Source organism: Aplidium turbinatum, chromosome 14, assembly GCF_918807975.1.
Source record: "Aplidium turbinatum chromosome 14, kaAplTurb1.1, whole genome shotgun sequence".
Taxonomy (NCBI): Eukaryota; Metazoa; Chordata; class Ascidiacea; order Aplousobranchia; family Polyclinidae; genus Aplidium; species Aplidium turbinatum.
Window position 1 is genome coordinate 9,182,332 of NC_137485.1, and position 26,188 is coordinate 9,208,519.

The 26,188-nt window shown below is 39.1% G+C and overlaps 2 protein-coding genes across 4 annotated transcripts in view; one reads left to right on the forward strand and one right to left on the reverse strand.

The window, feature by feature from the left end:
- On the forward strand, positions 1 to 14,892 carry LOC145783038 (uncharacterized). Its single transcript, XM_082594806.1, has 14 exons — positions 1 to 92; positions 380 to 416; positions 2,067 to 2,149; positions 2,401 to 2,531; positions 2,850 to 2,962; positions 3,090 to 3,158; positions 3,764 to 3,894; positions 4,173 to 4,271; positions 6,145 to 6,256; positions 7,391 to 7,492; positions 7,891 to 8,053; positions 10,980 to 11,170; positions 11,480 to 11,593; positions 14,589 to 14,892. Exons 1-14 carry the CDS (start codon positions 61 to 63, stop codon positions 14,661 to 14,663), a joined length of 1,452 nt encoding a protein of 483 aa, XP_082450932.1. The 5' UTR covers positions 1 to 60; the 3' UTR covers positions 14,664 to 14,892.
- The window catches only part of LOC145783037 (F-BAR and double SH3 domains protein 2-like), a 25,183-nt gene continuing 13,873 nt past the window's right edge, over positions 14,879 to 26,188 (reverse strand). For all 3 annotated transcript variants that reach the window (XM_082594804.1, XM_082594803.1, XM_082594805.1), the window contains 6 exons: positions 24,967 to 25,060; positions 24,284 to 24,730; positions 23,696 to 23,990; positions 16,184 to 16,395; positions 15,774 to 16,025; positions 14,879 to 15,248 (listed from right to left, as the gene is read on the reverse strand). In XM_082594804.1, coding sequence (XP_082450930.1) covers positions 15,183 to 15,248; positions 15,774 to 16,025; positions 16,184 to 16,395; positions 23,696 to 23,990; positions 24,284 to 24,730; positions 24,967 to 25,060 — 1,366 coding nt within the window. In that variant the 3' untranslated portion in view covers positions 14,879 to 15,182. The remainder of the gene's footprint in view (positions 15,249 to 15,773; positions 16,026 to 16,183; positions 16,396 to 23,695; positions 23,991 to 24,283; positions 24,731 to 24,966; positions 25,061 to 26,188) is intronic.

A 26,188-nucleotide genomic window follows, 5' to 3' on the forward strand; every position in this document is an offset into this window, starting at 1 on the left:
AGGAAAACATATCCTTTCTTTAATTAGTTTCTTTTTTTATTAACTATCGATTCTTCAATCATGTCCAACTTTTCAATTGGAGAATTTGTTTGGTAAGTGGTCAAAGTGATTATTGTCTGAAGATATATGCACTAAGACACAGGTTCAGCTGGTTCATGGACTAGGCATGCATTGGTAACTAGCCTCCTAATACTTATTTTAATGTGAAAACATGCAATTGTTTAGTTGAAAACAGTAGGCTACAACAATATTAAACAAACTAATTTTATACCGGTAACTATAATCATAAATGTCGTAAGTAAAATTTTATTTTTGTGAATAGTTCTGTTTCATCAATGGACAAATTTTGTAACAACATTTTGTTCTTTTTATTTGTCAGGGCAAAGATGACTGGTTATCCCTATTGGCCTGGTAAAGTAAGTACAGTGTACATTTGTAATGTTCTTTTGTGCTATCTTGGGAATTAGCTTTTTATGCATCATTTGGAATTTGATTTATATATGACTGTTTTACATACACGTCCATCTCATTAAAAAAATTTAAATGTGCTATAATTTTTTTTAATACTGTTCTGATGTATCTTTGATGGTGGTATTTTGTTTTTCATTATAACTTACTGATAATGACACCAGAACTAGTCTTATAACTCAAATTGAATGACTTAACTCATATGTGCCACTTGCAAGTGGTGCAAAGTCATTAATTTAGCACAGGGGTCGGCAACCTATGGCCTGTGGGCCAGATCTGCCCTGCAACCCCTTTACAAATTATAGCATTATATGGCCTGGTCAGTGGTATATTATAATCGTATGGAAGAACAAGTACTTTTTTATTAATCATTTTGGTAGGCCCACATCTTTGATTTGCAGCGTTTCTGTATACAAGGAATTCAACATAAAGCGCCATTATGATATAAAACAATATTTTTTCCAAGTTAATGAACCAAACAAGGAACGAAACTGTTAATCTCAAAAATAACTTAAAACAGCAAATTTCTCTGTTACAAAGGAAAGGATAACCAATGAGTCAGAAAATTCTTTTGCTAGAGCTACAAGCTAGCACAATTAATAGCAAACGACAAGACATCATTGTACTGATGGATGTTTTACTGATGGCGAGTTTCGAAAAAGGTGCATTCTTTTTCGTGTAAACCTTCTTCGCCACTCCAGGGGTCGAGGGCTCTGTCTTTTACCACCATTGGGAGGGGCAGTGACTCGGTCTAAATGTTTGGGCAGGTGTCGAACAGCCACTGAAGTGAATAGATTCGTCATCTAGTTCACGCAGACCACGCACACCATTTGGCTGTGATTTGTTCCTCCTTGCCACACTCATAGAGCGCGGATGGAGCCATTCCCTATTTGTGCATGTTGAAGCGGAATAGTCCGACGTCAGTGCGCAAGCGGTTGAGCTGCACCCAGGCCTTCCTTGGCAAAGGCATTCCGGTTAGATGGGAGCCGGTGTTGGAGATGAAACTTTGGAGTTTTGAAGGGTTCTTCCACTTCGAGCTCCATTGGTGGTCCAACCAGGTAGTCGCACTGATGGATTGGTCTTTAGCGGTTTTCATCAATAGTTGTGCCGCCTGTACAAATGGGTGTTTTGATGTACTATGGAGGTTATGGAAAACATATGTCTAGTGAAAAACAAACAAACAATTTTCAGATATAGGTCTTTCAGCAGGAACCGTAACTCGACGAAAAGAAGAGATATCTGAGAACGTAAAATCTAGCAAAAAGTTATTGTAGATCTACAGTGCTTCACAATGGTGGTAGATGAGAGCACAGACATAACAGATAGGCCTACAGCTGAGCTGGCAGTATTTGTTCATGGAGTAAACAAAGATTTTGATGTTGAAAAGCCAAGTTTGGTTTTGGCCTGCTGTTAGAAAAAGGTTGCCGACTCCTGCTTTATCACATTATTTGAGCATGGTGGCTTAGGGATGGAATCATTTGAGCACGTCGTCATTGTGTGAGCCTCTGGGGCCGAGATTCTATCCTTTTACCACCCCATACACGATGTTCCTTAATCAGTTTGCAATATACATTTATATCAGTTTTGTTTTTTATTAGGTGGTTCAACCCGACAAAGATGTGAAGCGCCCCAGTAAAAAGACGAAAATGTATTTCATCAAATTCTTTGGAACTGGCGATTTGTAAGTAATGATGAGATGATACCAAACTGTTTTTTTATACACAAAGTTCTACTTTTGGTTCAAATGTGAATTTTAAAATTGTAATACTGTACATAAATTAACATTTCTTTTACAGTCTCCTGCTGATATATAAGTATAAATTAACTTCTGATGATCTTATCTAACAATATAAATCTTGAAAATGGCAGACATAGTGCTGTTTGAAACTCCTTGCTATGTTGTGTTTGGAACAAGGGTTGTTTTATTTTTAGTGCATGGACCAAAGCTGATCTTATTCACAAATATGATGAGAACAAAGAAAAATATTCACAAGGTAGCAAACGCTCGGGATTTGTAGATGCTGTCAAGAATATTGAAGACGCAGTACAGCGAAGAAAAGAAGGTTCGTCTTCAATATTACACAATACTTTATCGAGCGCTGGTGGATATGAATTAAATCTTTAACTTCGTGGCACAATATTGGTATATATAGTTATTATGTTGTGCATTTGTTTTGTTTGTAAATAGATGTTGCAGTTTCATGTTAAATAATCACATGTTTTTGCCTGAAATTTTTTCCAACTGTTCTCCCTGTGAATGAGCCGCCACACGCGGCTTCTCTTGTTCGGCTTTAAAACTTTTAGATTCTCCCGTTTACATGCTACTGGTAAAGCATGAATACAAACCATTTAAACGCTCAGTCCATCTTTCAATGTTTCAGGTAAAGTAGAGGTTAGTGAGGAAGAAACTCCTGCATCCGGAAGCGAATCTGAAGAGAGTGACGATCTTCCTTTGTCAAAGAAGGCAGAGAACGGTCGAAAGAGTCCTAGTGATGTATGAAGTTAAAGTTTTACTTTCAAATATATCAAGGCATTTAAAATAGATCTTTTTGAATGATGTTTAAGTTTTTTCTGTAAAAATAAACACGAGTGTGATTTCAACGTTGTGTTTTGTGTTTCAGTCTGCAATTTCACCTCCGTTTAAGAAGAGAAGAAAACTTATAAAAAAGACTTTACAAACAAGAGAAGAAGTAAGTTTCGAATGCCTTTTCGTATTTCTCCGTGTGGACCCCCATGTGTGCAGAGTTGAAGGACTGTGCACTTTTTGTCCTTTTTTTATACCACAAGAAAACTGTCTACAAGCCTCAGCCAATAAAAGCTCCACAATCTAAGCAATCCAGTTTCACACAAAAGAATCAGAAGCTAAAGTGTCATCTAGCATGGTGTCTTCTACACACCAGGTGTCGTTTAATCACGTCCAACCAACTCTGCCGTTTTCTTTAGGTGTTGAAACCACAAGTTGATCTGTGGCAATGTAAAACCAATTTTTTTCTTTTAAAGACGCCGGTTCGAAACTCACTGGTGTTGCTTCTTCCGCAAAAACGTAACCCTGCATTAAAATGTACGCTGGTCCCTATATGCAAGCTTATTGTGATATCAAACTGGACGTAATGCGTATAAATTTTGTCACTCTCTCAATTCACTTCAGCTACGCTTTGAAAGCTGAAACATTATTCAAGACAGATGAGGGGAAATGAGAATGCTAACATATTGTGCAAAGAAATCCTTTTACCTTTAGGTTAACACTTTAGTTAGCTTAAAGTTATTCACCATATACTGTACTTTTTTCCTCCAGAAATCATTATCGACAGATCACTCACCTTCTATTTCCAATGCCAATGCAAGACTTTCAGCAGCAGATACTGTGGCAGATGCAGACAGCACTACTAATATTATAACAAAAGACATTATTCCTACTGACAAAAAGTAAGGCTTGTGTTTTTGCTACTTTTGCTATTTCACGATTGTTATTTCTTCCATTTTAACTAACCTTTCACTTTAGCTCGACGCGCTTCGTTCCCAAGCTTATAGAAATTAATTTGGTTTAGTCGACGCTGTTTCCAGATTTTTTTTCCTTCAATTTCATCATCAAAACTTTTTTTGTTCAAAGCAAGTATTTTAAAACTTGGGGTCCAATGGACCTCGACGGTAAAACTTGCATATTTTTTTTCGGTAGACAGAGGGTTAATTGTTTATTTTTATAGGATTGGTTTCCTCGGCCTCGGCATTATGGGAGTTCCTATGGCTCTCAATCTGCTCCGTGCTGGCCACGACGTTACTGTATGGAACAGAAGCCAAAGCAGGTACAAGTTGATAGCGTTTAAAATCTTGCAAACATGTAAAGCGGTCTTGTTGGCGTGATGGCTTTGTCATATGTTAATCTGGCGTGAGCGATTTGTCGTCGGACGATTTTCGCATTACTTTATTTTGTCGTTTGACTGTTTTGGCGTTACGTCTTGACTATTTCAAGCGCAATGTATTTTATTGGGTGGATGTTTGGTCGCGACAGCACTGTGGAGTGTGGATCATAATAATCATTCGCTATCTCCGCTTGCAGCAGATTGCGCATCAACATGGGTTACTTAACAGGATTCCATGTGATTTTTTGAGCCGTACTGCTTCCATGCTGGCTCAAGGCAGACGGAAGAGGGTGATAGGCTATGTCACCAGATTATTACCTGATTTATTCTCACTGCGTTATGCAAGAAAGAACACAATCGGTAGCCTTTTTAAAGTCTTTGGTATGACCCGACCTGGAAACGAACCCAGGGCTATCAGCACCAGAGCCGAAGGCGATAACCACTGAGCCACGGGGGCTGGTGGATCATAGTGGACAGGTAATGATCACACGTAGTAGGCAGTAAGCATGGCGACCTACATACAGTAGGAGCTATGGCAGTAAGCTTGATAATAACAACAACATGACAGGGTTTGACTGTTTAAACCGAGTCTTCTACAAGTCAGCAGTTGGAAACTGAGCAAGTAACAACTGAGCTAGCAACATTTGAGCAAGTGGTTAAAGTTGGTAAATGATGAAACTGATCAAGCAACAACTGAGCAGGCCGAAACTTGGAATATCACAAGTCAGCTGAATGAGTTTGACAAGCGATGACCAAGCAAGTCCGACGTGAGCACGTAAATCTCGTTTGTTTACTTGCATTAGCTGAGATATACTTGCTGAGTTGTCGCATGTCGAGTGGTCTGACGATCGTTTAAACTAACCTACCGGAGATAAATTGTTCATGACATGCCGTCGGCTCATATTCAGTTGACGCTGAATTGGTGAGAAATGTCTCGGTTTGCAATCTGCGTGTGATTGTTCGTATTTGTCCAAATAAATTTACTTCTCTACTTTTCATCACAATTGATAGACACTAAACTTTTTGCAAAAACGCTTCATGTTGTTGCAATTGTTGCATTGCTATTAGGCCTGTCTGTTAGGTGCTATCGTTACCCGTTAGGTGCTATCGTTACCCATTAGGTGCTATCGTTATCTGTTAGGCGTTATCGTTACCTGTTAGTCTATTGTTATCTGTTTGTTACTGCTATCCAGTATCCACTCAATAAAATGCGCTTCACTTAAAATGGTAAAGACGTGTCATCAAGGCAGTCATCCGACAAAATGAATCAATGCCAAAGTGTGTACATCAATTTTACGTCAAAAAGACGTTTTTCGATATCTACATTTTACAGGGTTTGGCCAATGAAATGTTACCACATAGATTGGACATGTTGTCGTTTATCAAACTACGTACAAAGCGATTGATAAATTAGAGAAAGTTTGACTTGTTGCTTCTGTGACGCTTTTGTGGATCACATTTTTGAAATCGTTTTCATTAAAAAATTTTGTATTTCAACATTTTTAAGCATACGTGTAGCCACAACCAAGCTAGCGAAATCAAATGTCTGTACTCTGTGAACGGTTAGCCCAGCTTGATAGTATAAAACTTGCACGAACTGTAAACCCAGCTGGAAAAGCTCAAACGCAGGTTGACATTGCAAAAAGATCGACTTTTGTTAGAGCTTGCAACCTCAAACCCTGAAAGTCTTATGCCGCAGCAGTGGCAAGCCTTCTTCTCTCTTTATGTTGGGGGATTCCCCTTGCCCGAGATTGCAGCGTACCAGTTGGTTGATGAAATGATCTTGAAGTAAGCTACTCACTTGATTTTTGTTCAGATGCGAACCACTGATAGATGCCGGTGCAAAGGAAGGGATTTCCCCTGCTGACGTGGTCCAGCAATGCGACATCACATTTTCATGCGTTTCCGACTCCGATGCTGTCAGAGATGTGAGTACTGAGTGACGCCATGTTCTGTGTTATCAAGGCTATCTAGGAGACCTGGTTTGTAATATTTTGCAGACTCTTGAACATTTTTCCAACTGCTGTCGAAAGTCTGACTGAAAGTTTTGAAAAATCACATTTTCCATCCTTCGCTACTTGATTAAGTGTTATAACAGCTCATGCAACCTGAGCGAGGTGGTGAAGTATGAGAAAAAGTGATTTCAAGAAAGTACCGTCAGCGACTGCAAGTGACTAGCAGCGTCACTAATTTTTTCTACAAATCTAATTTTTCCTGTTTTTTACTAGCTGGTAATTTTACAACCGCTTATTTGGGAAAGCAGTAAAAGATGATAAAATGGAAGAATGTTAGTCACGATGTTAACAACAGTAGACAGAGTCTTTCAAATGTGGCAAATTCCTTGCCAATTGGTAGCATTTCCCTAAGTTTCTTTGAAAGTCTCAACAACAATAAAACAAAGCCTCACCATAGCTAAAAACAATGCTAATTTTGACCAAGCATAGCACTGGCTGCGTAGTGCGTATATTACTTGGAAATGATTGTTAGTTTGTCTTGTAAAAATTTTTTGTTGACCAGTGTTATAGGTTAAGTTAATTGCCTAACCTTTTGCATGGGTTTGGAAAGGGTTTGAAACACAAAAACCGCCTACCTAAATAATCCCAACAAATTCTCCGAATCGGTTTTCTCCGAAAAAGGCTGTATCCGAAATAAGATTTCTCCAAATTGGATTCCCCGAAACGGGCCATTCCGTAGTCTGTGTCTTGTTTCAGAACAAAAACCCAATATCCATGTATTCTACGCCTATAGTTTCTGTTGTTTTCTAGTTCTGTGTCATTGTGCTGCTAGTAGATAGACCTCACGCTATAGTAGCACTAAAGCATGTCAGGAAACACGACTGTTTGCAAAGATACCTTTGGGAACCAAACACACACATGCATGCCTCAGGAGCAGACTGCATCAGAACAGACTGGCTTGATGTAGTACTTGGTCTGTTAGTCGGTCAATGTTGAAAGACTTCTTTTCACCTGCTTCCGCAAAATTTGTGATTCTGCCTTGTGAACTTTCCAATCACTTTCGTTCATCGTTTTTCATCACTAATCTGACGTTTATTTAATGTTCAGTTGGTTGTTGGCAATAGCGGAGTGTTACAAGGCATCTGTGCGGGGAAAGGTTATGTGGAGATGTCAACAGTCGACACCGAAACAATCACCGAAATATCAGAGGTGAGGATCTTTTTATAAGTAGATTTGAAAAAATAATCAAATTTGGTAATTGTTAGAATGCTTGGGCATTGGACATAGCAATTGCAGTGTGATTGATATAATTAGACAATTGAAAAGAACATTATCTGTCGTGTTATCGGTTAAATCGATAAATAGTGAATGTCGCATATCCTTTATCATTTTAGTAACTGATTTCAAAGAAAACCGTAGCCTTACCGCTGGATTTAGTGTGATGTAATAAGTGTGACGTTGCAGGTTACGTAGGGCTTTGAAGAATTTGTCGTTATTCGTAGTCAATGTAACCAGTGACTTGCAACAAGCTTCAAGATATCAACGATGAAAAGCTTTGACACCGGCACATTCAAACGTTTTTGTATTCATTTGTTGCATTGTCCCAGGCCATCACCATGCGAGGGGGAAGGTTCTTAGAAGCGCCTGTGTCTGGGAACAAAAAGTCAGCAGAAGCCGGTCAGCTGGTGATACTTGCCGCCGGAGATCGGTCCCTATACATGGATGCTTATTCCTGTTTCGAAGCTTTAGGGAAAAAAACGTTTTTTCTTGGTGAGTTTAACTAAGCCTTGCAAGGCATCAGAGTTTTTTTCTTGGTGTTTAAATGCATAGTGAGTAAAAAAACAATTTCCAGTCATTTATCTCGTTCTTATGAACAAAACATGTTTTCTCCATGGATTTTTGGTCATTTTAAGTGTGCGTAGAATACCTTATTTTTTGGCTCTTTTTTGGGATACTTGCAAAAAAATTGGCTTGTTTGAAATCTGTTTTTGGCTGAGAATTTTTTAGGTTCTGGCAACCCTGCTGTCGAATAATATAGATGTGATGTTGCTAAAGTTTTAAATGATCATCCATCTACCAGAAAGCATTGTTTCTCAAAATTTGTGGTGTTTGATTCCATAGCATGTGCAATAGGGTGTTTCATTTTTTCACCATTTTTGAAATTCAAAATGCCTGGGGTCCCATCTGGTGGTATTTGGGGTAAAAAGTTTACACCCCAATTTTTTTTCAATTATGACGTCATATTGAGGTGGTCCACGAGGTTTGAAATTTTTGGGCCTCAAAATCTCGAAGTTTGGCCGTATCTCCGGAACCACTCATCATAGATCGACAAAATTAGTATCAAAATGCGCAGAAGGGTCGGTTTTCTATACCTGATGTAGAGAATATTAAGGTCTATCTGCTTCAGAAAAAAAGTTATTTAAAAAAATCTGATTTTTGGTATATTTTCTTCTGATGAACAGAGATCAGGTGATCAAGATAAGAAGTTTTTCTGTATTTTTCCATCTTGGAAGCTGCTATTGCGTAATAATAGTCCTTGTTCGTTTTGCAAGAGATGAAATAGTAATTTGAAGGTATTCATCATCATAATCCATCGTCGGTTTGTTCCCTACTAGTGGGGGTGGCAGATTGTTTCCGTGCAGCAATTGTTTTAATCCCTTTTCTCCATTTCACCCTGTCCCTTGCATCTTCCTCCTTCAGTCCGACTTTTTTTAAATTCATCCTTCACTTGTAGTTTTCACGTTCTTCTTGGACGACCGCGTTTCCTCTTCCCATCCACCTTTAGATCTAGTGCCTTTCTAAGAAAACTTCCTTCCTCCCTCCTTATCATGAAACCGAAACATGTCCATACCATCTTACTCCATTTGCCCTTGCCAGTTGGTCTATGCCTATGGTCTCTCTCATCTCTAGCATATCCAACAATTCTTCAGTCCTTTTTTCCCTTCTCGTTTTCACCCCACACATTGCTCTCACCATTGACCTTTCCTACTATTATAATATTAATGTAACCGTTGAGGAAGAGGTATGCTGCTCACCTGCTTTAGATTAAGTGTCATTATGGCATCAAGGTCAAGTATTAGTAAGTCGATGCAAAACTTCAAGGAATTGGAGAGAAATGTGCTTCCCCTTAATTCAGATATAGTCAGTCACTATTTTTACTTGAGGAAGAAAGTAGCCAAAACTAATTCTAAGTTTTTGAAGAAAATACTTCATTTCAAAGATTTGAAAGATGAACTGCTGAATGATGTAGTTCGCATATGGAAAAAAGCTGGTCTTCCAGTGCTTAGCAAACAGAGAAACCTAGCACTTCTGGCATACAATCTGCCAAAGCATCGGCACTACTATGTTTGAAACAGAGAAAAAGAAATGAAGTGGTTAGATGTCTACACAGTAGCGAAAGCGACTCTGATGGTGATATGAATAGGGAAGATGATAAGGAATACGTGCCTCTGAAACCAGCTGTTTGGGGAAAAGTGTACAAGAAAGTACATTTTTTTTCCATAAAAGATAAAAGTTGTGTACTTGCTGATCGTAGGATGACTTCGGTACGCCAGCAATCAAATCTTATGAGCTCGGTTCTTGGAAAAGATCAAGTAGCTGCAATGCTGCATCACCTTCGACAGTATACCACCAATGACAAAAAACGAGAGAAAAATCTCTGATGGAAAGTGAGAATCTTCTCAACTCAGCTTCTGCCATGCAGTTATGTTATGATGGGCGCGTTGTCGATGAAATAGATCGATACGTTTTCTTGGGCCAACTTGTTGATGATAATGGCATGAAGCACGAAAGTGTCCTTCTGTTAAATCTTTTCCTAAGTGTGTCGGTCACTGCAGAACTGATTTTTGGCACCATCATCCAGGAGGCTTGCAGAGTTCACCTATCCCAAGTATATTTAGTCATGGCTGATACGACTGCTCTCAACACAGGAAAAAGTCCGGAGTCAATACTCTAATGGTCAATTATTTTAATGATGAAGTTGGTCATGATATTCATACCCCTGAATGCATGTTCCACATCAACGAAATATATCTTTCCCATGTCATTTCTTTTGTGGATGGCGCCAAGAAGAGTCACGGAGCAATGCAAGATGGGGCTTTGCTTAACCAGATAGCAAGACTAGACAAGCCCAGTACTAAAACCTTAACACCAACTATTATTACGCAATAACAGCTTCCAAGATGGAAAAATACAGAAAAACTTTTATTTTGATCACCTGATCTCTGTTCATCAGAAGAAAATAGACCGAAAATCAGATTTTTTGAAATAACTTTTTTTCCGAAGCAGATAGACCTTAATATTCTCTACAGCAGGTATAGGAAACCGACTCTTTTGCGCATTTTGATACTAATTTTGTCAATCTATGATGAGCGGTTCCGGAGATACGGCCAAATTTCGAGATTTTGAGGCCCAAAAATTTCAAACCTCGTGGACCACCTCAATATGACGTCATAATTGAAAAAAATTTGGAGTGTAAACTTTTTTCCCCAAATACCACCAGATGCGACCCCAGGCATTTTGAATTTCAAAAATGGTGAAAAAATGAAACACCCTAATGTGCAATGATACTCTTTTATAGGTGGTCAGGTCATGACATTTTAGCGTCTCATGTTAAAATTTTGTCGAACACCGCTCCTTTGCATATACTTCTAAATACAGAAAATGTAGTGATTTACAGAGCATATTTTTTATTTAGGCGAACTTGGCAGCGGCAGCAACACTAAACTTATCGTGAATATGTTGATGGGCACCTTTATGACGTCGTTAGCGGAAGGATTGTCTTTGGCGGAAAAAGCCGGCCTTGACCAGTACATGCTGCTTGACGTTCTTAACCTCAGTGACATATCCTGCCCGTTAGTTAAAGCCAAAGGATCAGCTGTGTTAGAAGTAAGAGCATTCTGTTACAAATTTAACAACAACTGCTTGTTTTAAAACAACTTTCTTGTGTCTCGCTTCAACCATGACAATTTGCACCAGCGATTTAGTGTCTTTCATTTTTTATCTAGCTGTTCACGTCAACAAAATAATACATAGCTTGGACAAATTCGCATACGATGCTGATACCAAATGTTACCAAATCTACCTTTCATGTGCTATCGGCATTCTGCATAACATTTACTTGTAAAAAGAATCGTTTCATAAAGTTGTTTTTTACAGAAGATTGTTACATACGTTCAAACTAAATAAATTTTTCAGGGCCACTTCCCAGCTAATTTTCCATTAAAGCATCAACAGAAAGATATGCGGCTTGCCTTGCAGATGGGCGAGAAACTCGAACAGCCTCTCCATGTTGCTGGGGCAGCTAATGAAGTGAGTACACTGTTCCATGCGCCATATTTGCTTAGAAATAATGGCCTGAGTTGTCACATTTTGCAGACATGCGACAATTGTTGGGCAGTGAAAACTGAGAAAATGAACTTTTCAAAGATTTTATTCCAACAAATTTTCTTAAAATTGCAGTTTCTCATCTTTTACAACATCCCGAACGACGTAAGTTGTAACAACGTTGCCAGGCATTGAAAGATGAGAAAATTTGATTTCTAGAAAATTCCAGTTAAATTGTTAGCATCAATCGACGAAATGTGACAAACCAGCACATTTACGCATCTCCAGGCAGCCACAAATGCATTGCAGCATTTGTCGCCTACTGATAGAAAAATTTGCTTGATTTTAGCCGTGATCTAAATTTGCAACATGACGTGGTTCTTTGTGTAACAGAGATTTCTTTCATCTTATTATGCATCTAGAAGCAGCACTAACTAAACCTGAGCACGCTTGGTTTAATATTGACCATGTAACGTTGATTTGAGAAGTGAAATATTGGTGTAATATTTCAATTTTTCGCGTTTTTTTACATTGTTTGTCATGAATTAGCTGTAAAAAATACAGCGTTATACCTATTTTGACGGTTTAAAAGTGAGTGACTAAGTGTGCGTGATATAAAAGATGCAGGTTTGTTAGTTTGATTCATGCGAAAAAATAGCTTTTTAACGTTCTGGGAACCTCTGATAAGTAGTTGATACATTTGACTGAATTTTGCAACGATACAGGTTATTGTGAACTGTGTGCTGCCAGGGGCGCCGGAACGATTTTTGACTGGGGGGCAGGATTATGAAAAAGGGGCACTTTTGTGGCGGAAAGGCCAATTTTTTTTAAAGTCTTAAGATAAGATATAACGATAATGTTCATCTATCAGCTCATTATCGAGTAATGATATAGGTGTCTGTCGTCCGGTACACAAAGAACAATGGCACGGAAAGGCAACATGTTATGTTAAAATGATGTAACGTACTGTGATATAGAATTTTGTGTCGTGAATGTTATTTTGAGGCAAAATGAAAGATTAAATTTAGGCTAAAATCGAATAGCAGAAATTGTTATATTGCAAAATATGCAGTGGCTTACATGACCTCAAAAGGGCACCATTGCCCCTCCTGCCCCCATCTACAGAAAAATTGAGAGCAGGGGGCATCTGCCCCCCCTCCCGCTTCCGGCGCCCCTGTGTGCTGCACACCGACCATTATGTTAAACTTCAAGTTTTGTGCTTGACTGACAAGCTGCAGTCAAGTAATCCTTCTGGGTTTTTTTAAGTGTTAAGTATTTTGTGAAGTGATTGTAGCTGAGTGCATAGTTGCCGTAGCCTTGTTGTGTCGTCACGAATTCTTCACTTTTGGGAGGTGTGTAAAGACATGACCAACAAAAGAGCTATTCTCTTTCCAGTTAGACGTTGTGTGTCCGTTACATGCAGTGAGATAGAATTCAGAGCAAAACGGTCTGTGAAGGAGCCGTGTCTATTTTGAGGTCATGTGACTATCAGTCAAACTAAGAAGTTGAAGCACAGGCCATAAGCTACACTACCCACCAAAGGGAAAAAGAACAATGTCATGCTGATTTGGATGCCCTGTGTGATATGGCAAAGCCAAAATGAAAAAAAAACTCATTCAAAAAGACTTCGGGAAATACTAACAAAAGGAAATTTTCTTTTCAAAACACAGTATTTTTGTTGTGATGTTAACGCTTCTTCTGTGTTAAATCACATCAAGGCTAAGACAATTTGTTGGTAAATGAAATCGATAAAGCAAAGACGAATCTAATAATGTATTGAATATTGATATCAGGTCTGTTTTTAGGCACTGGAATGAAAAAGTGCTGTTGCTAACTGAAAGTAATGAATGACTTAAGCAACAAAAGGCATAGTCATAGGTACGCTGCTATAGTCTGAGTACTACGAAGTAGGAAATAGGCTTGAGGACTGCAATATGAAAGAAATTTATACAGCAAGCCGTTTTCTGTAATAAATTTCACGAAAATGCTTTAACAACGACATTGATATGATCCACTATCTTTGTATAAAGCCAGTCGTCGAAAGATAATGGTTTTTGAAATTTTGAAAAACAAATCTTCAAAAATCAAACTTCAGCCAGTGACACCAAAGTGTGTAACGTCGTGTTGGACTACGCCTACTGAACACACTTTAAAAAAGTTCCAAAATTAAAGCCAGTCTATTCTCAATCTCCTTTACCAATAACTATCTTTTTGCATAAGATATGGTGATCAAGGTCTGTATATAGGTTGCTATGAACCAGACATAGTGATTTTGTTCAAAAAGATGTAACGTTATGGTGGACACACTTTCCCAATTGTTTCCACTGAGGCCTATGTCCACCTTCTTCTAATCTACAAGCTGTGGTGATAGTTTTTCTTTGAATTTTGAAGCGAAAACGAATCCTTCGTAAAACATCTGTTAGAAATTTTACTGAATTGAGGGTGGTTGCCGGTTGGTGTGTGGGTCTCCGTAGTTTCACAGCATTCTAGGGTCTGTACAGCATACGGCCCACAAAATCTGTTCATGCGACCCGTGATATGATCCAATGTGTTTTACAATTACATTTTGAAATAAGTTTTTGGCTCATCAATTCAATTTTAAATAAGTACGATTTAACATTTTTAAATACAACAATGAAATAGTATTACGCTCCTTCAGTAGTCACTTTGGGATGATTGGTTTTATTTTTGTCCTATCTGAATAATATTTGTTTTCTGATAGTCAACTTGTTTAGAATAAGAATAGAAACAGCTCTTGTACCGATTTGAGTAGAGAAAGGCTTGCTGTACAGTATTTAGTAATCACCTATTCGAAACAATTTCAAAAATTTAGCTTGTGTGAATTGAACTTGCGAGCACGTTTGATTCGGTTATACTTATAATGATGCATTTTCTCTCCAAATGCCAACAAAATTTCCCACTAAAATCCAAGAAAAATTAAACAATTCTATAGTAACAAGCATTCTACTTTTATGTTTAGTTATTTAAAAGAACGAAGGCGATTGGTTTCGGCGATCGGGACATGTCGTGTGTCTACAGAGCTGTCAATCCGTGACGTTGGTGGAAGCGAGCGAAACCGATTTCAATATCTTCTCTGATCAATCATGCGAGACTGAAGCGCTGCAGTTGACTGTACATAGCTCATGGTGTTATCAACTCGATATACTTTTTGGTTGATCGACTCTACGATGGCGATATTCGCTTTTTGAACGTTTTTAAATTAAATGTTTTTACAAATCGAATTCGTTTTTTAAAAAGAAGGAAAATAAATGTACGACAATTCGTTTATTGTTGACGATTATAAACGAGTCAAAAGTGACATGATTACAGGAACAAAAGAATGAATGACTTGCCCGGGAACCTGTATCTCCTTGGCACGAATACTGCACATAAGCGTTGAAAGCTTTACACTCGTGAAGTTGAAACAGAAAAATAATCCACAGTAGGTCCCCAATATCTTTACAAAATGAACAGCACTGTCCTTCGTTCACCTCCTCGGCTCAGGCGAAGTGAACCACATTTGATAAAATATTCCTTCGATTTTCGTATGTTGTCATTGTCCTGTGACGAGTTGTCACGTGAAATCGTTTGATCGGTAATACGATGACGGCCTCTTGGGTGGAGCGGGTGCCGCGCGGTGCTGAACAACAATGGAGTCTATCATTCTCACACAATTACTACCATTCCGTTATGTGTCGGACTTTAGTTTTACTGCGCAGTGGTTAAGATTTTTGCTTTTTTTACCTCACCATTTATGAAGTCAAATATATCTAGGCTTGTCGCCGACCTATATGACACAACAGGCTGGTTCTGATATTCCCACCTTTCAGGAGTATTAGATCAGATTAGCCCAGTTTGTAAAATTTGAAAATTGCGAGAAAGTGGTTTGACCTGAGCAATAAACAACTTTTGCAACATATGTTGTTTGATTTAGGGGCTATTCAAACCTTTTCTTCACATAAACCGTAGACACTTTGAACAATCAACTACTTTTCATCTTCGTGTTCGTAAAATGCAATAAACAGATTGAGGCAGCCTATACTGGGGGTAAATGGGTGGTAAACAACCCATTGACACATAACTAAATATATGAAGTTTAACATAAATGCGTAAACTACGTTACTTGACAGTACGCAGTAAATTTTATTTTCTAGGCGATACTTACAGGTCTAGTCTTGACAGGGTACACGGGTGACGATGGTGCCGAATTTGATCTTTCATGTCTCACTTCCGGCACCGACAGTTCCGAATGAACACTGCTGCTATAAACTGAAGTATGTGCTGGTGAATACATCCGGCCGTCAAAAGAAGAGTTACGTGGCATTGATGAGGGGCTTGGGTTAGCGGGAGGTGAAGGGGGGTGCTCACACGGTGGAGGAGGTCTAAAATCCGGAGGATCATCATTGGGAAAGGCACCCTGTTAAGAAATGTTCCATGAACAAATACGCTCGAAGTTGTCTTTGCTTGCTAAACATTGAAAAAATTATAGTGGAACCAGAGAAGTCAGTTGGTTTCTCAATGATCAAAATGTTTCAATAACAGCAAGCTTTTGATATTTTCACTTGTTTTATATACCTCTGGCGAATCCATGTGGCTTCCTTTACACCCCAGCTCTTCAACTACCAAGCCTGGAAAAACACCGATCTTTCCATTCAATTCACCTTTCCACCAACCATCATCGACACCGTTGTCGTCTTGTGATAAAATGTTAATAATCGCCCCTTCAGGGAAGGACAGTTCATCATCTGTACAGGCCTCGTATTCGTAGATGGCTTTGGCAAGGCAAACTGAAAAATGAAGCAACATTGTTATTTAGTGAAAGAACCTCCTTCTTGCTAACACAAAATAAATACCAACTTGAGCATTAATTACAGTATGTTTACCTTGCAAGCAATCCTCGCTGAATCATAGGGTTGATTCAATTGCAAAAAACACGTGACACTACATCACTGAAAACACAACTAGCAAAGTCACGACTTTTTGCATCTACTGCAGTTTATTAAACATCATACATGTTTCAGTATCACACGGGGCATGGGCAACAAGCCAGAACACTGCAGTCCAATTTTCGTTGGTTTCGAACGTTTGTCGGCATACTGGTATGTGGTATCGTCAGTATACGAATGTTAGTGAGGATATTAGCGTGGCCAGATACGATCGATATCAAAACAATTGTCTAAGGGGCGCAAGAGAATGAAAAGTGATAGATGTCTAAAGCAGTGGTTCCCAACCTTTTTAGGCTTACGGCACCCTTCAAAAGATAAAAATATTTTCCTGGCACCCCATGGCAGACAAACGATCTTTCAACTCGAATACAGATACCACTTTAAAAAATGGTATCTGTAGCTTCTCTGCTTGACTTTCAGCTTAAATGCAGTGTGAAGAAAAGTAGGCAAGTTCACTTGTTGTGGCCCTGGTGAAGGCAATTAATAATAACACTTTCAGAAATCAATGCAATAATAGTAACACTGCAATTTCACTTAACTTGAATACCACTTCGAAACAACATTTTGATAAAAAATAGAATAAGGTTTTCCTTTCAAAGTCAATGTAAACCCTAATATATTGCTCCTCTCTTAGCAAACAAAATGGGCAAAAACCTTTTTATGCAGAGCATTCACTTACCGAAGTACAGTCGACAATCAGCACAACTTGTACAGACATTGACATCACAAGCCACAACAATATAAGGGTGCCACACTAAGAATTTGTGACCACGAAACGTCGTATAGCTACGCATATGGTATGACAAAAAATAACTATGATGATGTAACAAAAACAATCGTGCATGAAAATTTTTATCAGCAACAATGATCCTAGTTAACCATTTGAAGACAGATAAAAATGATACAATTTGGGTGGAGTAACTTGAAACTTCTTTAAACCATAAACGGACATAACTCAGCAACAACACTACATTTAACATTATAAAAACAATAAGCGAACGTTTTCGGCTAGTCATACAGCCCTTTCAAGCCTATAAGAGAAATATTTTAAAAGAAATACTAAAAAATCAAGTATAAAAGTGAATATAAGAAATAGTTTGCGGCACCCCAGAGTCGGAATGGCCCGTTTCGGCGAGTCCGATTCGGCGAGTTCCCTATTCGGCGAGTTTTTGAAATTTTTATAAGGAAATTATCGGGTACCGTAGCCTAATTGCAACTGCCGTGAAGCGCAAAGGTAGAAGCGACAAAACGCGAACGTTAAAACGTGCTTGAATTCGTCATGTCAGTTCAGTTATTTTTATTTTTGACCATCATATCAAAAACAATACACGTCAACATAGCAGAGGTAGAAGCGACAAAACGCGAACGTTAAAACGTGCTTGAATTCGTCATGTCAGTTCAGTTGTTTTTATTTCTGATCATGATATCAAAAACAATTCACGTCAACATAGCAAAGGTGTAGAAAAAGGTAGAAGCGACAAAACGCGAACGTTAAAACGTGCTTGTGACCGAAGTAAGTTATTGAGTTGAAAGAAATTTGGCAAGGTTGCATCACCTTCAGAAAAATTTAAGATATGAAGGAAAAATAAAACAAAGAAAATGTTACAAAAAAAAGATCATGTTTATGTCTATAAGTTAGTGCTTTTGAATAGTTAAAATCATAGGCGCCTAACTATTTTTTTGGCCGTGGGGGCGAAAGCGTGTTTCATCAGCAGCAACGTAAATTCAGCGAAATGTCACGCAGATGGATGACGTAATTATGTCGTCACACTAGGATTGCTTTTATTGCCACACTCGGAGTTATCGCTACGTTCGACCTACCGTTAATTATTATAAACAAAGCTCGACCAAAACACATGCTATGCGTCTGCGTTGGCTAGCGGTTGATGGACTGCGACTCTTTAAGCTAAGCGCAACATAAAGTTTAGCAACGAACTAGATTTATTAACATGAAACAAGAGACGAAAAGGTTTACTAAAAGGTATACTGTAAATGGAATGAAAATACTAACTTGATCATATGCTTGAAAATATACCTGTTGAAAGCAAAATCATTCATGTTTACATCAATTCAACAGCACGTCACCTTTAATAAATTTAAAAGTTGCTGACATCCGTAAACAGCCCTTGAAAAATAATTACAGAGAGACGTTTGATTAGGTTTTCGACTTGACATTGCTCCCTTTTCACTACAATATCGCAACTTATGGCTGACCAGCTTTCAAGTTTCAATTCGCTGTAATACGCCCGTTTTCGTGTTGCAGATGAAACAAAAGATGCGCATATTCCCCGCCTTTGATCGGGTTTCCATGGCAACGGACGTGTGTGCGCCATGCAGTTTGCGCGAGTCCGTTGTTGTGTTGATTATGCCGCTTGTGCGACTGTGGGCAATGCGGTTTATACCAGCCCTTGTTACGTTGGTTAGTGGTAACCTCGGGCCGAGACTTCAAGTTCATTTTCACAGCAACCGATTCACTGCCGCGACAATTCTCTGCAGAGGTTTCGACTTTCGAAAGCGACAGCGAGGTAGTTTTTAAGCGCATTAAGTTAAACGCACGCTGCGTCAACGTAGCAAATTATGTTGTTTTTGGGTGCATTCAACATCTGATGACATTGAATCGACGCAAAATGGTAGATTTTTGCTATGTCACAGGCAGCAAAATCAGTCATTTTTACATTGATTCAACGTCTGCAGACGTTAAATCAACGTAAAACTGACAGATTTTTTTGTCTGGGGTGGGATTGTAGCATCGCTACTCGTTCTAGTGATTATTTACTGCGAAGCTGTTGCGGTTTGCATTTAAAAATGTTTTCCTGCTGCCAGGGGCGCCGGAACGATTTTTGACTGGGGGGGGCAAGATTACGAAAAAAGGGCACTTTTGTTTACTAAAAGGCCAATCTTTTTTTCAAGTTTTAAGATAAGATATAGCGACAATGCCAATCTATCAGCTCACTATGTATTGAGTAATAATAGTCTACAAGTGTCCGGTATACAAACAAGGGCATCATGCTATGTTATAATGATAAGTAAGTGCGCTGTAAGTCTTGTTTTATTTTAACAGAGTGTTAAGCCGAAGTGCTAATTTACATCGGCTGGCAAGTGGCAATCTTGTCGTTTTTATGTCGATTCGATGTTGTCGGACATTGAATCGTTGTTAAAAAGGAGAACTAGGTTAGTTGACATCCGAGGGGAAAACATTTTTTGATCATATTTTGCAAAAATTATGCTTCTTTTAGTAATGTCCTTTAGTAAAAGGTAAAGGTGAGTCCCATACTTGATCCAAGCATCGGGGAACGAGAAGATAAGGTTCTCATTAGACCAAGCCTTCGGCACTAACGAGAGTAGGGTGGCCAGTTCCTTTCTCTCGGCCGCCTTTACTTCAGCAACTACGCCCACCCAATTTATTGCACCCTGGGTAGAGGTGAGCGGTGTTTTTCAACAACCAGCTTAAGCCGGGAGTCGAACCAGGATTGCATGATTGGAAAGCGAGCGCCTTTACTTATTTTATTACCTTGCCGTCATCGTCAACACATGTCGAACGTTGTTTTTCGTTGCTAAACAGAATTCTAGGGGAGTGGCAAACTTCTTTAAAATCAGCCACATTGGAGACACTCGTGCGAGTGTCGTTAGATGGTCCCGCAGTACTGGATTACAATCCCGATAAAGCAGTTATTGCGTGGTGCAACGATTCTATTGTATGACGTCGCCCAGGCCCAGAATTCAACAACGCTAGTGATCATTTTAGCGTTGTTGCAAGTTTAATTCTATTTACTTGTGCTATCGTTATTTTTATTTTGGCCATTAAGCACGCAGATTTGGCGCCGAGGAGCTCCCGGTAAGCCACGATGGCTGCCGAAAAAAAAACGAGTTTTAAGGCCTGTAGGCCTACTGTGTTGCAAAATTTTGTGCCGTAAATATTATTTTGAGGCAAAAATGAAAGATTATAATTAGATTATAAAAGCGAATAGCAGAAATTGTTATATTGCAAAATGTGCAGTAGCTTACATGACTTTAAAAGGGCACCATTGCCCCCCCTGCCTCTCCATTTGCAAAAAAATTGAGGGCAGGGGGGCATCCGCCCCCCCTGCCCCCCCGCTTCCAGCGCCCCTGCCTGCTGCCGATCGCTAGTTCCTCTATTGTTTTATGTATCAATGCCGCATAAAAAGTTGCTCCCACGCGGAAATATGCGTGGGGGCCTGGCCCCCACGGCTTAGGCGCTTATGGTTAAAATGATTAGTTTGGATCAACAAATGTGTGACCTACACTCCTACAGCTTAGATTGAAAGGAAATTATCGGGTAGGCTACCGTAGCCTAGTTATCCCGACCAGCAAAAATTTGTTCCAAGAACCCAGTCAGCCTAACAGTTCATTTTTACATTGTAGTAACAGAATGAAAAGGCTAAGCAAATGTGTGGCCTATCGTTTTAACGTCGCTAAACGTTGAAATCGTGTAGAAAAGGGTGCTTTTGCTGACTAGGATACGTTGAAACTGAGAAACATTCACAGAAGCCCTACGATACGTTGCATTTTTAAGATAATGTATTCAGACGTTGAATCAATGTACAAATGAAATGTTATGCTAAATGGGTTCTTGGAACAAATCGTAGGGCTTCTGTGAATGTTTCTAAGTTTCAAAGTATCCTAGTCAGCAAAAGCTCCCTTTTCTACACAATTTCAACGTTTAGCGACGTTAACACGATAGGCCACACATTTGTTTAGCCTTTTCATTCTGTTACTACAATGTAAAAATGAACTGTGTTCTTGGAACAAATTTTTGCTGGTGGGGATAACTAGGCTACGGTACCCGATAATTTCCTTTCAATCCAAGCTGTAGGCCACACATTTGTTTGTCCAAACTAATCATTTTAACTATTCAAAAGTACTAACTTATAGACATAAACATGATCTTTTTTTTTTTTTTTGTAACATTTTCTTTGTTTTATTTTCCCTTCATTTCTTAAATTTTTCTGAAAGTGTTGCGACCGTGCCAAATTTCTTTCTACTCAATAACTTACTTCGGTCACAAGCACGTTTTAACGTTCGCGTTTTGTCGCTTCTACCTTTTTCTACACCTTTGCTATGTTGACGTATTGTTTTTGATATCATGATCAGAAATAAAAACAACTGAACTGACATGACGAATTCAAGCACGTTTTAACGTTCGCGTTTTGTCGCTTCTACCTTTGCTATGTTGACGTGTATTGTTTTTCATATGATGGTCAGAAATAAAAACAACTGAACTGACATGACGAATTTTAATTTAATAGTTCAAACATTTTATTTTTATTCCTTTCTGCACGATTTCAACGTTTAGCGACGTTAAAACGATGTAAAAACGGCAATTATAGTTAGGCTATGGTACCCGATAATTTCCTTTCAAAAACTCGCCGAATAGGGCACTCGCCGAAAAGGGCTCTCGCCGAATAGGGAACTCGCCGAATCGGACTAGTCGAATCGGACTCGCCGAATAGTAGCAGACCCCCCCCCAGAGTATTGTAAATGGCACCCTAGTGTGCCGCGGCACTCCGGTTGGGAACCAGTCTAATGTCTGTGGAGCCGAGTAGGCTATATAATACGCATCCTTTTGCTAATTGGCGATGTTATAGTGGACATGTTTACGTGCGATATGCAAGGATAATCAAGTGTTGCATCAAAAGAGCGATGTTTATGGCCGTCCTTTCACAAGTTTAAAGATCTTTTCAAAATGCTAATGCATGGAAATCTGCGGTCAAGGGATTCCATCGACAATGGGATGATGAGCGGCGTCCATTCATTGAGTGGGCATTCCAAACCAAATGAAGTTGCTGTTTTAACACCGCTGAATTTGTTCAACATTGCGCAATCAAACCTGTCGTGTAATCAACAGACTGCTGAATTACCGTAGCGTATGTTTCCACACAACTGTTCGAAGTAGTTTTTCATGTTTCTAAATGGCCATTGTTAGAGGTTCACAACTAAAAGTCGGAAATTGAAGAGTAGATTAAATATGTAATGTGAAAGATTTCCATTTCATGCCGTGGCCATCCACCGCCATGAGGTTGGTTACTGACCGAGGCCACATCTTTCTCAATTGCAAAACAGTAGAAAAATACGCGACTTAAGTTTTTGCACAAACACTCGGTGAAATTATCCTTAAATGGACAAAATTAGATAAAATAATAAAGTAAGGAGATTTAATTGAATCGCATAGGATGCGAGAAGAGGTTTACCAGGTTGGGCTTGAAATCTGCGGAAGATTGTTGGATTTAAGTAAAAAAATTTCGATGCCCACCAACACCAATTATCCGAATTTTTTAGTCTCAGAAGTCCAAACGGCTTTTGCACTAAATTGATAATAATTTTCTGTGGGAAAGATTTGTTAACTTTTAATATATCTATAAGCGCTGAACAGTGAACAGCCAAGGAAAAAATTATTACCGCCCATATGTGTGAAAAACATCTGCCACATGCTCATTTTAAAAAATACATTATCTCAAAACCAACTCCATATAAATCGTCAAGCTGGAAACCGTGCACACTAGGCAAGATAAAAAACTACATTTTGACATTTTCTCTGATATGGTTTGACCATTCCTGGTTTCACAACGCAAATGGCGTCAAGTACCGTCGAACAATAAAACTTTACAACAGAAGCCAAATGGCGCTACATGGTTTGATTCCGGAAGTGACATTACGTCAAGAACATGGAAAAGTCAACACACCAAACTCGGTAACGTGATGGCCAATACAGCTTCCTGCCACAAGACAATAAAACTTAAATATTCCCCACAGACACTTGTAAGCGAGCCGCTTTTATCGTTACGTAGCATGAGTCAAAGAGCAACGCTCACAACATCTTATTGCAGGCCACCATGAATTTTTCATTTCTTGTACAAAAGACACAGCTCACAGACCGTGGAACATGACAATCTGAAAAAAATTGCCCTCGCCTCTTTGGTCTATTTTAAACACTTTCTTTCTTTACACAGGTCAGTCTGCGAGCATATTCTGCTACATGCTGTTTAATGAATGCCGCATGTTGAGTTTGTTGACAATAAAAAGATATTTCCAAACAACCCAATACACTTTGTAGCCTACATTTTTGATATTAAAACGTGTTTGAAAAGTATTTTAATCTGATGCAATTTCCAAACAAACTTACTTCCTTTTTTGACCTGAGAAGTCCTTTCCACAGATGCATTGATGTTGCTCACTTCTAAATCATGCCCAGAAGTCGAGGATGAAGAATCAATAGTGTTGGCGTAATCTTCACCAGGAGGAAGAGCATATTGATGTTGCACTTGCGGAACATTGGAAAGAAACTCAAGATAATATTCCGGAACATATCCTTGTTTCCCATTACGATCCTTTGCCTTGACCCATTGGTCTAAATCTCCGTCCTCTATGACTTCTATTTTATCTCCAACTGCTATGGTCAGCTCGTCTGCGCGTGTTGCCTGAAATTGACCAACTATTACAATGGTTGTCTAATTGGTTTTAAACTTTTATCCTCGGACTGACAAAGCCTTTGATGGGTTATTCCTGGTAGTTTCGCATACTCATAGAGGAGTTAGACGCAGGGCCGGTCCCCGAGATTGACAGAGTGAAGTTTCCTATTGTTGAAGTGTTGTTGCCGGGGAATTATTCCATCCGTTGTTACGCTCAAATCACACATATGGGCATACGTCATAGTTTGCATGTTGCCAAAGTGTTTTAACATTGCTACACTTCGACTAATGTAGATATCTACCTGATACGCATAGCTGACAGTGCAAGTGATGGGGTAGTTTCTGCTGTGTTCACTGGATGGTAATGACAAATTATCCCTCTCCATTGCGATCGGTTCGTCGTCGAAAGTCTCATCAAATTCATCAATATAATCGTCCTCAAAGATGCTTTCATCTTCTTCAGCAATAAAGCTCCCCCCGTTCGTCTGGGGAGTCTCAACAGTCGGAGTTTGTGGCTTTTTCCGGACAGACATTCGACCCGGTGTGGAAACGGAGGCGGCAATTTCCTTTGCAACTTGCGCCTTCGCACTTTCCACCCACGTGTCAACGTCTATGTCCGTTTTCCGGAGCAATTCTATCCTTGCTTCTCCTTGCAAACGACTGGTTTCCAACTTCCTTATATCCTGTTTGCATTTTTCCAACCTCACTTCTGTCTCTTGTGCAGAAGCTTCACTTGACTGGTCGGATTTCTGCAGGAAAAAAATTAAATTAACTCGAGTAAGCGTATGGGTCCGAGCCTTATTATGCGGCCTACATATCACGCCAAAATTCAGCAAAGCGCACTTCCAATAGCCATGCTTGAGCTCAAAGTAAACGTAGATGGAAATTTTAAAGACTTTGGGGTTATTTGAAAGCGCTTAAGCGTACTTTAAAAAAAAGGATGCATACTTCCCCCTCAACTTAAAAGCTAACTTTCCATATTCACCTCTGAGTATTTGGCCATCAAGCTTTCCAGTCCCTCTCGGATTTTACTTAATCGAATGAGTTGCTTGGTTTCTTTCTCATAGCGGTATGTCCACCTGTAATTGCAACGTTTGTTCACAAGATTAGAAGAAAAAAAACAGTTGATTTTCCAGCAACGTAAATAAAAAACATTTCGCTAAACAATCTAAAACAACTTGGTCTAACTCAACGTCCTATAGGTGAGTGTGCACGAAACGTTCATTATGACCACTAATGATCTTTGACTAATAAAACTGTTCTGTTTTTGTGAACCAACCCATCAACCTGTCCACTTGAAGTGGTTGACTATCTTGTATCATTACTATAAGACTTGTTAATGCAACAAACAGTGTAGCAGCCTCAGTTTTTAATCATAGATCGATTTAGCTATCACAGCATCCTCAGTATAATTATGTCAAGAGCCTGTTTGTTGCATTGAGTTTTAAGGCTTCCACTAATGATCATGATAGTATTAATAAATGATCATAGCTTTTAAACGAAATTTATGAGTGAGCTTGTAATTGCAATGTTAAGAACATTTCAGAGCAACTACATATGTTTTATATCTGTAATGAACTCCTTCAAACACGTACAAAGTTACACGATCAACTCTTGTGCACACATGCTCAAGTGACGTCAAAACAAACAATAGAAATCTTAACAAAATTCATCGATCCAAGGTCGGGGCCGACAATTCAAGTATGCAGTGCATTGGTTGGGATATAAGCTGTAAAAATGCCTTCTGCTGTATTTTTGTCATTGACTGCTATGCCGGGATGCCAACTGAGCAGACCAGCGTTTCTTAGCCCTCGGAAATTCTGTTTCATCTCATGCATCATGTCCTTGTTAGCCGAGTGTAGTTCAAGCTATCCAGTATGGTATGTGACGTCATATTTGAATAGTATGGAGCCACTTTCTGTTTGGATACAACCGATACATTATTCTTCCGACCCAGTTTGTTGTACCAACAATACGCAAAGTATCTGTTGTGTAGCGCATATTGTGACATAAACTCGACGAACTGACGTCACAAACATGGTGACCATTGAGTGTTTTAAGGTTAAAGTGGGTAGAGTTGATTGTTACGTGGGTAAAATGCAAGTAACAATGCTTGCTTTTATATAGCGCTGTGTCAATCGCAAAATGTGTTGATCCTCAGTTACTCCAAAGCAGACAGTGTCAATGCAGCCGTGTAGAGGCTCAAC